Here is a 12,798-nt window from a genome sequence, read left to right as displayed (position 1 = left end):
GCCAGGTCCCTGAGGTGTCCCACCCCACAGACACCTGCTTAAATCCTGGGCCCAGCAGGTACTCTAGACCCTCCCCATCACCTCCCTGCCTTTGATGGCCTTTGTTCTCCTCTCAAATCACTTGGGCAAGGTTACTCCCGTGGTCTCTGCACCTGGTTTGTGGTTTCCCCTAATCAGTAAAAACTATAAAATGATTGGAGATATTTACATTCCCAGTAGTTGCTTTTGACACATTGTTTGATTAAATCCTCAGAAAATGCTTTTGGGAGCATTATTGTGCCCACGTTATGAATGATTAATTTGAAACTCATAGCTGTTGTGCCTTTCCCAAGTTCATATAGCAAGTAAGTGGTGGAATTGCTGCTCCAGCAGCAGATTGTCTGAGCCCAAGGCCTGCCTAGACTCCTACTAGGTCATTGCGGGGAAGGGTTATTTATATGTGTGCACCTATGTGGATTTTCAGTTGGTTTTGGTTTTGGTTTTGCTTTTGTTTTTCCCTTTTTGATTCCTTTCCCTGTAGCTTAATTACAAAGGAGTGTTTTCTATCCCTATTTAAGAATTACTTTTTATATCGGAGAAAACAAGCGTGGAATATCACTCATTATTCACCTTTTTTAATTATTCAGACTTCTTTAATTAAATGTTCTAGTAATCTAACCTTACAGAACTACAGATAACTAAGGAATGCTGGGAGTGGGATAAATAGTTTTACCCTGGGAGGAACACATCCATTGGTTTTCCAATATGAAGTGATCATCCCTGAAAACATACACATGCAAGTAAGGTATGGAGTGAGCAGGCTGTGTTTATATATATGTATCTACATGTATATGTATAGATACATACACATATACATGCAACTAAAGAAATATAAGTCATGAATTTGAAAGACAGAAGGGGGCCAGTGTGAAGTTTTGAGGGAGAAAAGGGAAGGGAAGGGAAGGGAAGGGAAGGGAAGGGAAGGGAAGGGAAGGGAAGGGAAGGGAAGGGAAGGGAAGGGAAGGGAAGGGAAGGGAAGGAAGAAGTTATGTAATTATACTTTCACTAAAAAAAATTAGCTGGTCACGGTGGTACATGCCTCTAATCTCAGCCCTCAGGGAGGCAGAGGCAGACAGATCTCTGCGAGGCCAGCCTGGTAGAGTGAATGAGTCCAGGACAGCCAAGGCTACACAGAGAAACTCTGTCTCAAAAAACCAAAAATAAATAAATAAACTGTACAGAAATTAAAAGTTTGAGATGCATCAAGTTACTTAGCAGTACTGTATCAGCTTACATCTCTGATATGCTCTGAACACTTCTGTCGTGTATTATGTATTTGTGGGTTTAGCATCAGTTCTATGGGGATGTTTACTAGATAGTATTCAGGTTATGCTAAGCATAATATAGATGCAGAAAATAACATCGATCATGTTATATATGCAAATATGGCCAATAATGTAAAAAAAAATTTGTGCTAACATTAAAAGTCATTCATGCACTCATCACTGAAGTGCGAATTCGTGTTTGCTCTGAGCTGAGCCCTGTTCTGGCTGTTGGTTGTGTTGCCTCGTGTTCCTTATTGGCTGGTAAACAGAAATGTTCCCTTACAGATTTAACTTGGATCCTGAGTGCAAGTGCACCGACGACAGGCTCTGGGAGGCCCTAGAAATTGCCCAGCTGAAGAATATGGTCAAATCTCTGCCAGGAGGGTTAGGTACCATTTTCAGTTACCAGTCAGCACTGCACCATCCACTCCACATGCCTCTAGCTCCAGAATTATGCTAGAACTGCATAATTCCAGCACCAGTTTCCTAATTTAAAAATTATTTCTTTTTATTGATGTGTATGATGCGTATCTGCTTGTCTGTATGTGTATTATGTGCATGCAGTGCCCACAAAGGCCAGAAGAACACAGCAGATTGGAGTTATGTTGTGGGAGGTGGGGAGCCATCGAGGTGTTCCTGGAACAAAGCACGGTTCTTTAGCAAGGGCCGCCGATGCTCTTAACCACTGAGCCATCTTTTAGCCCTCGTACACTGGGAGGGTACACTATGGTTGGGGTGATAAAACAGAAAGACAAGTAAAATGGAGGTTGGGATATTCTATTTCTTGCCTACCACACCCTAGGGAAGCATGAACTTGGACAAGCCGCTTGCTCTCCCTAGGCCTTCGAAAACTGGCTTATGTAATTTAACAATTCCCATGGTCTCTGCTCTTGCAGATGTCTAGCAGTATTTCTTGACTTGCTGTTGAGACACAAGTCTCCACATGTTGGCAAAAATAAGCCGAGTCAGTGGCACCCTTCCTCTGTCCATCGGGAGGCCCTCTCTCTCTTCAACAGCACACCATGCTAGCCATGCACACCGCATGTTTTCTTTTTTCTTACTTTGTCCTGCCCCCAAAGGGTACTAACTATTGCTAGTGAGTCTCTCACTATCTCGCCCCAGATGCCGCCGTCACTGAAGGGGGGGAGAACTTCAGTGTTGGGCAGAGGCAGCTGTTTTGCTTGGCCAGGGCCTTCGTGCGGAAGAGCAGTATACTTATTATGGATGAGGCCACAGCTTCCATTGACATGGCCACGGTGAGTTTACGTCTCGGCTTTGAGAACCGATGTGTTGGAAATGTGCTTGAAAACTTCCGGCTGTGTTCTGAATCTTCAATGCTATTGTTACCAATGACTCCCCAACAGGGTCCTTGATCAACCAAAGGATTTCTGTTACCAAGACTCACTTTTGATAAGCTACTATAGTACTGGAGATTCACTAAAATTTAAACTCAGCCCTCATCCACTGGAAGAGTCCAATTAGCAGGGTGATAGAGCAGAAAGACAAGTAGAATAGGGGTGGGACTCTTCTATTTCTTTTCAAGCCCTCCTACACAGTAGCTAACCATGGCCTTGGCCAAGCCATTTAATCTCTTAACCTCTTCTCAATGTTTTCACTTGACATGAGTTCTGACTTCTTAAACTATTGAGAAGAAGTGAGAAATAAGCACCAGATACCTTGATGTAGATTTTGTCTTCTTTCTTACTAGTGAATATTTTAGCATGTGTGTGCACGCACACACACACACACACACACACACACACACACATGCAGGAGGAATACATAAAGTCATCATCCATGTTATACACTGTAGAAAGAGTCAGTCAAGCAAATGAACATATTTTTAACCCAAGCAATTTGTCATGTTTCTTTGTAGTGGGAATGTTGAAAATCTATCAGCAATTTTACTGAGCTTATTATGCCATGCAATAGATGCAAAAGGAACGAGCACTGTGGAAGACAGAGAGAAAAGGGAGCCTACCACACAGTAAGAATGAACATTAGCACAGACATTCCTCAAAGGCTAAAAATAGATTTACCATATGACCCAGTAACCAAGCACTGGCTGTATGCAAAAAGTGACCAGACTCTGATTAACAGACAGGTGTCTCCCTGGCCTTATTCCTCTAACATTATTGATATATTCCTTCACATACCTAAGTGTGTGTAGACAGACAGATAAAGAGAATGTAGTATGTAGAGATCAGGGAATGCCACACCACCGTTAGGAAGGAGGACATTCTGTCACTGGTGACTGTGTGGTTGGAACTGCAGGGTACTGTCCCAATGAATCAAGTCAGTCACAGGAGGAGAGATTCTGCATGGCCTTACTTACAGAATCCAAAAGAAATGGACGCCATAGAAAGGGAGCTCCTGGGAGACTGGAGAAGAGATGGAAGGAAAAATAGAGGCTGTTTAGCAGAGGTCTTAGTCTGGAGGAATGCGTTTCATTCATCTGCACTAGACCTTTCACGTTTCAAGATGCTGTAATGTCAGGGCTCAGTGGGTGAGAGCAGTGTGCTGTGCTCAGGAATAAGACCACATGTCAGGAGAATGCTGAACTATGGAATGTAGATATCTTTTCAGTAAACCACTGTAATTAAAGCCATCCATTGGCTACCACAATCTGTGTTTGTTAAGATTAGTAATGACTCCAACTGAGAGTGGCTTTCCCCATGGACTCCTGGGAAAAGGCCAGAAACTTTACACTCCTAACTCCATGCTGCTTTCCAGTTGCTCACTTTAGATTGGGTGAAATTACGCCAAAGAAAACCATTTCAAGATGGTTAAGAACCAGCCATATATGGTTCTTGCTCCTACCCCTGCTTTCTAAGGTGTAGTCTCCTGGCTATATACATAGTCCTGGCAAGCCTGTAACTTACCACCATGCCCAAGCTCACCTCAAGCTTGCACTCCTTCTGTATCCCTCTCCTCAGCACACACTGTTATACCTGCATAAAACAACAAAAGGACCTATGATTGGAAGTACTTCAAATTGGCACTGACCTCCCATTGCAAGGACAACTGCTCCTAAGTAGTGGAGAGGAAGTGAGAACACATGGCTCAAGCAATCAGCCAACAATCCAAATGAGATATGTAGAGACCAAATTTTGTATTCTGTTACTCCTCCTCTCCCCATCCCGGAAGATCGTAAGATCTCTGGGCTGCAAAGCTGCTCAACAGTTACAGCATTTCCTTCTCTAGCACAGGACCTGAGCCAGCTCACAACCACCTGAAACTCCTGTTACTGGGAGTTTGGTGCCCTCTCCCGGCTTCTGTGGGTACCTGCACACATCTGGCACACACACACACACACACACACACACACACACACTACTTAGCACACACAAGAATAAAATTGTGTTAAATGTTTTCTTACAGTAAGATGCCTTTCTCCATTCTCATGGAGAAGGTTAAGACCACTGACTCTTCTTGCATTTTGAAGACATTTTCAAAACCCAGCCTGCTACTCGCTCTTTCTTGCAACTTCCACAGAAGATGTGGAGTGGGCATGCTCAGAAGGAATTGGGCAGGGAGTATAAAATATTTTGATGAGAGAAAATAAGCACCTGACAACTGAAAGACTGTTTTTCTTTTTTGGCAGGAAAACATTTTGCAGAAAGTAGTAATGACAGCTTTTGCGGACCGCACCGTCGTAACCATAGCTGTAAGTGACATGCATGGGAACTGCCTCGTTCCTCTGTAGCTTAGGTTGCAAGCGTCTCTGAGCTTTAAATCTGAGAAGGCAAAATATGCTTGTGTCGAATTGTGTGTTTCTTTCTTGTTCCATATCACATATACTTATGCATACATATATATATCATATTTTATATTTTCAATGACATAATCTGAAGTGTAAGGACATCAGCTGATCATGTGCTAAGTGTGCTAATTTTCAACAACATGATGGTTGGAAGGGTCATTCCAGAAAGAAGGTTCTCAATTCCATTACAAATTTAGGTAATGCTTATGTGTATTTTCTCGATTTCTATTCCTGCATCTGTTTTAAAACAGAAGACAATGAGATACCTCACAGCAGGATGCGATCAAAGGAGAATGTCCCTACATTCGTTAACCATCAGGTTGATGGGTCAGTTAGTGCCTTGTCAGTTTGCTTGCTTGCAAGGACCTTGGTTTTCTGTCCCTTCCTCGGGATGTTTGGTTTGATCTTTGCTCTCACTGCAGCCCCCTGAAGACTGTCTTCCCTCCTGCTGATTCTCTTCTCTCTCCACTTCTCTCTCCTCCAGCATCGCGTGTCTTCTATTGTGGATGCAGACCTTGTTTTAGTCTTTTCTGAGGGTATTTTAGTGGAGTGTGATACTGGTCCAAACTTGCTCACGCACAAGAATGGCCTCTTTTCTACCTTGGTGATGACCAACAAGTAGACCAGCATGATCTGCTCCGCCAGGTGTCTCCTTCTCTGGTAGTTGTCCTAGCAGAATCCACTGAGTAAGGCAGAGCTGAGGCTTCGACTGAAGAGAGTTCTGGCCGGAGGGTGGGGGTGGGGTCCTAACCATGGGGTCTAACCGCATTGGTCAGCTCACCTAAGTGCTTGCATCGTGTGATACTAACTGAGGAACATCCTATGTTTCCAAAGACAGCACTAAAGGAGCAAGAATGAGGTTCTCCTCTGTCCTAAGGACCAGTTGATTTGAGGCTGTTTTCTAGTCACCCTTAAAAATGCCTTGTGTGTTACCTGCCTCTAAGGTTTTATGTGAATACTTGCTGCTCTTGGGAGAAAGGCCACTCTTTGAAGGGCATCCAGGAAATGACTTCCTATGGAGCCCAGGTTAAAAAAAAAAATCTCTAATTTTCCTGATAAGTTCTGTGGTTCTTCCTTCATGAAGGGCAATGGCCTCATAAATTCATTCTCACCATGGTAAATGCTTTAAGAGGCTAGAGAACCAGCTAGCATGAAAAACACTTCTGGAGTACAGTTCAAGACCTGTCTCACTAGAAACATGTAGGGAGATATTTGGGAGAAGGAAGAATCTCCCGTTGCCCCTTGCTGAGTGGGAGGAGAGAGGAATGTTGGACCCTTGCTAACCCAGGAGACCAAGTCTCCACTCTGCTCTGCACACAGCATGGGGGTGCTGGGTGGTCCAAGGGAGTCTTCATAATTTCTCTCTTTAAATGAAAATGTGCGTTCTTTTGCCCTCTTTCTAATGGTATTTGCAGAATACTTTACACACACATTTCTTCTGCCCAGGCTTCTGGTGTGAAGGTTGTTAAACTCCGAATGTCCCCCTCACACCTCACAGGAGGGAGGTGCCACAGTGACTGCAGAGCCCACACTTCTTCACAGACAGCCCACGCTTATTGTGGGCTCCTCCAGAGTTACCCACAGCTTTGCTAAGATTTGTTTTCTTTCCTGCCTGAAAGTTCTCCTGGTGCCTTGTTCACCCACCGCTGAAACATCATAAAACAGCTTTAAAATACAAGTTTTTCTAGCTTCCTAAAAGGGGCCGTGACAAACAGAATTAGTTCCTGCTATTTATTTATGGGAACAATTTCTTCCTCACTCTCACTTGGATTAACTTCTGTGGAGCATTTTGAAATTTTCATCAACACTATTACAGCTGACCCCACACTTTCTCAACAACCAAAAATAATGTGAATTAATGGAGTAAACATAAGCTATATTTATCTCTGTTGGCTAAAATTTCTCAGTGTTTTTATTATTTTAGTAAACATTATTTTAGACAATTATAGCAATGTTTATAAAACTGTCTTCGTAGATATAAAAGCCAAGTTCTTTTTCAAAGCACTTCTGATATGGTTATTAAAGAAACAATATTTTTCCCAAAAGAAAATGCATTGTTATAAACAATCTGTTGTGCGTATTACTTTCAAATGCACAGGGATGCAAATGGCTCCGATTTTTTTTCTCAAAGATGGACATTGCCCCCAACTTCTGGCAAATTCCTAAAGATAGCTGGGGTGACTACTGAGAACTGGAAAGTGGCTCGTGGGGCTCGAGTCACTACAAGTCTAAAGTCCATCGCACATCTCAGACAGCAAGGACAGAAGAATAGACAAGAACTCAAATAGTTTTACATTGGTTCCACATCAAAATGCTAACGCAGTGGACGGATTGAAGATGCATGTTACCACACACACACACACACACACACACACACACACACGCACACGCTGCTTTCAACTGCTGGTTGATACTTTTAAAATGGATCTCCAAGCAAATTTAAAATTGCATGAGGCTGACTTTTTTGCTCTGGCAGGCAGGTGAAGGGTGCCTTACACCACGTGTGTGTACTTAGAAAGATGCCTACAGTCAACACACCTGAGGCATCCTCGCCTTGGCATTCATAGGATGGTACCAAAAACCTCAGCAGATTTCTGTATTGGAAAGTTGAGATTTTTGTGTCCTGTTCTAGTTTAACAGTTTTCTGAGATACACTTCCTGTAGGTTCTTCACGGGTATTTCCCTAATGATTGGCCATGTTAGTACTTTAACTGCAGAGGCTGAGCTCAGAGAGAGTAAAGGCACCACACAGAGTTTTCCTTTCTAAACCACAGAGAATTCCTAGCAGCAGCTGGCATTTATCATTTGCTTTCATGTGCCAGGAAAGGTGAACAGTTTCCCTGCAAATGTTCTCACATCGTGCTGGAAAGCAGGGCCATCACTACCACCATTAAAGGCGCAAAGCTGCAGCATCCCTGGTGAGGATGGTCTGACAGGAGAGCCTGCTCACATCCATGGCCATCACCCTCATTGTGGTTGGTGAACCTCCCCTGAACTAGCCAGGCTCAGTAGCAGCATGGGAGCGCTTTGCCCTCCAAAGTTTGTAAAGCTGCCTCGATAATGATTCAGTGGTAATTCTGCTGTTAATTATCCATGTCATCTCTCTATTTCTCTTGATCTGTCTGAACCCTAACCCTAACCCTGATAAAGTAGAGAGGGAGGAAACCCACAGCTGAAGAACATTTTGATGACTCACAAGTACATGTGTGTGGTGCACTTACCATGTGACGCATGCTTGATAAATGGCAGTTTTATTAGTATTGATAAGTAACACCAAAGCCCTGCTTCCAAGGGTGCCACATGGGAAGTGAGCCAGTGAGTGGCTCTGTCAGGTAAGAGCCTGCATGCCAATAACTCTGGACATTGCGTTCAAATGTTGAACACCAGAACGGACTTCTCCAGGTGGGACTCCCAGACCCGAATCTCTCAGGGTGCTTCTTCTTGTTTGTTAATCCAGGGACTTAGTGGGCTCACACGTGACATGATTGTAATCAAGAACCCAACTGCTTCCCAATGGCTCCTGTTAGCGTTTCATTGAGACACATTTATTAGCATGCATAGCTGTCAAGTTTCAGTAAAATAATGACACTAAAGCTGCACTAAAGTTAAGACAGAGCAAACAGAACCCCATTCTGCCTGCCTGTGTTTAAAACTATATGAATGAATAAATAAAAGAAAAGGGCATTCCTTGGCACACCCGCAGTAAAGAAGCAACCACGCATGACCAGTCTATGAAATAGTCATATTCGTTGTTTTGACTCTTGGGCTCAAACTCATTACCAATGTTGCTCTTTCCGCATTCACATAGCATCGGGTTCACACCATTCTGACTGCAGACCTGGTTATCGTGATGAAGCGGGGAAACATTTTAGAGTACGACACCCCAGAAAGCCTCTTGGCCCAGGAAGACGGAGTGTTTGCCTCGTTTGTTCGTGCAGACATGTGACAAGACGCCTCACAACAGCACTTGTATTTAGGCAGACACCTCCAGTCATCACACCGGGAGACCCTGGCCTTGACCTTCACTTGACCTTCACAGGCTGTGCAGTGAGTTTCGGCAGATCTCTGTGTGGAAAGTTGGGATTTCTGTGTCCTGTTTTGTTTTTAACAGTTTTCTGAGATCAGTTTCCTGTAGGTTCATCCTGGAAATTTTTCTGATGATTGGCCACATTAGGGTAGCAGGCTGGCCAATGTCTGTCAAGCATGGAAGCTGAAATGAGAAATCAGTATTACCACAGTCTTACTTGGAAGACAAGCCTTGCCTTCCTATGGGGTGCCCATGTATGATAAGAATAGAAGAAGATTCACTTTTTAATGAAATATTCAAGTTCATGATCTACCATAGGAGAATGTTCTCTACGCTTTTAACATTATTATATATATATATATTTTTTAACTTTTCCCCTTTTAAATCATTTCCTGTCACCAAGAAGCCATCACATTTTTGATACCCTTATAAGACCAATACCTTACATGAGAAAGATCATGAAAGAGATTGAATATTTGAAAACATTATACTTGTTTCCATTTTCTTCTGTCCAATGAGGAGAAAGTTCAAGTTAGACTCAGTCCTTCAGCAATAGGTCACCTAAGTTTTCTGGAGTTTAATTCTTTGTCAGCCTAAGGTGCTGTATTACTCAGGACTCAAAAGAATATAGGCAAATGGTCTTATCTGTAATGTATACATGCTGTATATGACATATATACATACGTATGCCATATATACATATATGTCATATATAGGCATATATATATTAATGCCATGTCTTTGCCATATGCTAGTCTTGGCAAGTGCACTTCTCTCAGAGGTACCAAGTATCCCCTACAATGCTGTGAGAGGATGAAAATAGTCCATACTCTGAAGTTACATAGGTAGCAAGTGTTTAGTTTTACTTGGCAAATTTCAGCCATAGGCATTGATGTCACACTCGTAGCCACTTTTTCCTGTCCTAATTTTAAAGAGCGCACCAGAAATCTGCATGATGCTAGCATCATGTTTCATTTAAATGCTAATTCATTAATTATAAAGTCAAACTTACTGAATATTATTCTAAACATCACAGATTTTTTTGTTTAAACTTTTACCCATCTGATATAAGCATTGCTAAATTCCATGTGAGGGTCTTCACATGTGATATCTCGAAGCCCTCATAACTGACAGGGAAAGAAAAATTATGTCCTCATAGTTCCTGTACTGGTTTTATTGTATTGTTTATTCTGTCTTAAGACTTTCGATTTTGTGTGGTGGGATATATCAAGGGGCCTTCGTGGATGCAGAGCCCTAATGTAAGAACAGAGGTCACAAAGACGGACAAAATGGGTCAGATTACTTAGCTTAAATCACCACCTTTGTTCCATATCTAAAACTTCACTGCAAGAAAAATCATTGTATTGTTAGTATTTGCAGAAAGCCAGTAGATCACAGTCATTACCAATGACTTTAACCTCAAAAACACTTCATTAGAAAATTGGACTAATCTACTGAAACACTGCTGTTGTTGAAGGTTCTGTTGGGGCTGAAAACCACGATGCTCCCACCTGCCCACACAGAGACAGACTTCACTGACAGAAGTAGCCCCGTTCACATGTAAAACTACACTGTCCTGTACACAGGTGAATTTTGGTCCCCTGAAAACTTTTATTTACTTAAGCTGGGTAAATGTTGGATTATTTGCAAAAATCAAACCTACCGCATGAACTCGGGGGGTGACACTCTCAGTCAGTCATTTGTTACTCTGCTTGTGTTACCTCCCATGACAGGAATGAGTTTTTACTACAGGTAAAAATGTAAAAAAAGAAAATAATCTCGACAGTTAAATCTTATATTTATCTAACCAAACCAACTTTACTCATGTCTATTCTTTATTATCTGCAAGACCCAATAAATGCAAAAAATTTTCATAGGAAAATGACAGGGTTAGTGGTGTCACTGTGTGAGTTTTTCTCAAAGGCTGTGAACCTCCACTATTTCTCATGACTCTCCCAGACCTAGATTAGGTATGGAAAGATCTTTCTAAGGAAATGGTATTATAATCAGGACCATATCTTGTCCATCTTTGTGCCTTTGGCACTAAAACAAATGCATAGCTCCAAATAAAGATTGCAATTTCTCCACTGATTTTTTTTTTTTTTTTTTTACTGCTAGCCACATGGCTGTAACTATGGGTTACTTATATTACTCCTTGTTGTTTATTCTATTTATTCGCAGTATATTAAAGTTGTTTATTATGTACACTATATGTTTACTCTCTTTAGTACATGAGAACATGTTGGCTTACCTGACATAATAAATTAGTCCTTTTGTTTACTCAATTACAGCGAGTGACTTTTTTTCCACAGACAGCTCCACTGAGTGTTAGCCAGTCAATAGATGTGAATTAACGTACTTGCTGGGCAGGATCTGGCTTGCCTGCCTTCATGATCCCCAAGAGTCACACACGCATCCCATCACCTGCATAAATAGACTCAAAGGCTGTTTCCATTGAGTGGACCAGCTCCATTGTCGCTACTGTTACCTCACTTCCTCCTCCCCCTCCCCTCCCTCTCCTCTCCCCCTCCTTTTAAACACCTTGAACTAAGTCTTTCTGTGACTGGACTTTTTCCCAAAGTTTGTTGACTGATGCATGTGATTGTCTTCTAATTTACCCCTTGTTCCTTATTTTCTAGTAGTCTTTGGATTCTGTGATTATAGAACTAGGTTTTATATTGACCTATTGTCCAAAACTACATGGCACCTGTTAGCAGAAGAAACACCAGCTAAAAGGGTCACCTGAAACTTAATTCAGTTTTCTTCTTCAGTAACTGCAGGTTGTTGATACCATTGATTTATTAAGCATTGGTAGGTTCGCTTGGATCAAACTCACCATGGAAGAGATTTCATGTGTTTCCAGCAAGTGCCTCAGATGAGACTTATAATTGGCGAAGTTTGGGTTAATTCACCTCAGCCTGCCTTGCCTCCCTCCCCACTCTCTCGCTGTTTAGCTGAGGCTGTCCTTGGACTCAGCCTTCCAAGTGCTGAGTTAATATGTGTGCCTGGCTATGCTTGTTTCTCTTTGTCGCTGACGTCACTTTACCCCAAATTACTCAGACACTCCTCTGTGTCATGGGCTGCATTGTTTTAGTCCTTACTGACACAATCTTGTTTTGAATCTCATCTGGGGAGACAGGCAGGACTCCCAGCATCATTTTCTTTTGATTTGTCTTTTAGGCAGCAATGGTAATTCTAAGCATGAATGTTTTCGTGAGAATGCAATGTGTGCATTCTGAAGTAGCTATCAAATCGCTTGCTTGTGATTCTGCTGAGTTCGAGTTCCAAACATACTTCCCCATGCCATATACATTTTCCACTGTCATATTTTGTTCTCCAAATATGTTTATATGTTGACATTTTCACACTACATGCTTCCTACGTGGATTTAAGCCACCTCTTATTATAAGTCCTGCAGCAAACTTCTACTGTCCATCCACACTGTGGTCACCAATATTCCGTTTCTCAAAGAGCAAATGTCAGGGGAGCCATGTCAGTCAATAGTGGGACTGGGTGAAGTCAGGGCTCAGGGAGATTGGTGGTCAGGACATATCTAGAGCTCAGGGTGGGGACAGGCCTCTTCCTACTTTCCACTGTCTCTGGGTTTTTATTTTCTTTCGTTTACATAACCATTTCTGCTGCCTTTTTGCCTTGCACATAGACTTTATGAACAATTTCCGTATTTTTTTTCACTTTCCAAGCAG

General features: G+C 42.2%; 1 protein-coding gene across 7 annotated transcripts in view; it reads left to right on the top strand.

The window, feature by feature from the left end:
• The window catches only part of Abcc9 (ATP binding cassette subfamily C member 9), a 111,120-nt gene extending 99,741 nt beyond the window's left edge, over window positions 1–11,379 (top strand). For 5 of the 7 annotated variants that reach the window (XM_060384427.1, XM_060384429.1, XM_060384424.1 and 2 more), the window contains 4 exons: window positions 1,590–1,693; window positions 2,427–2,560; window positions 4,909–4,971; window positions 8,876–11,379. In XM_060384427.1, coding sequence (XP_060240410.1) covers window positions 1,590–1,693; window positions 2,427–2,560; window positions 4,909–4,971; window positions 8,876–9,013 — 439 coding nt within the window. In that variant the 3' untranslated portion in view covers window positions 9,014–11,379. The other 2 variants (XM_060384428.1, XM_060384425.1) reach the window with 1 other exon arrangement.
• The last annotated feature ends 1,419 nt before the right edge of the window (window positions 11,380–12,798 follow it).

The sequence above is a fragment of the Meriones unguiculatus genome, chromosome 5 (assembly GCF_030254825.1).
Source record: "Meriones unguiculatus strain TT.TT164.6M chromosome 5, Bangor_MerUng_6.1, whole genome shotgun sequence".
Taxonomy (NCBI): Eukaryota; Metazoa; Chordata; class Mammalia; order Rodentia; family Muridae; genus Meriones; species Meriones unguiculatus.
This window is presented reverse-complemented; position numbering and strand designations above follow the sequence as displayed.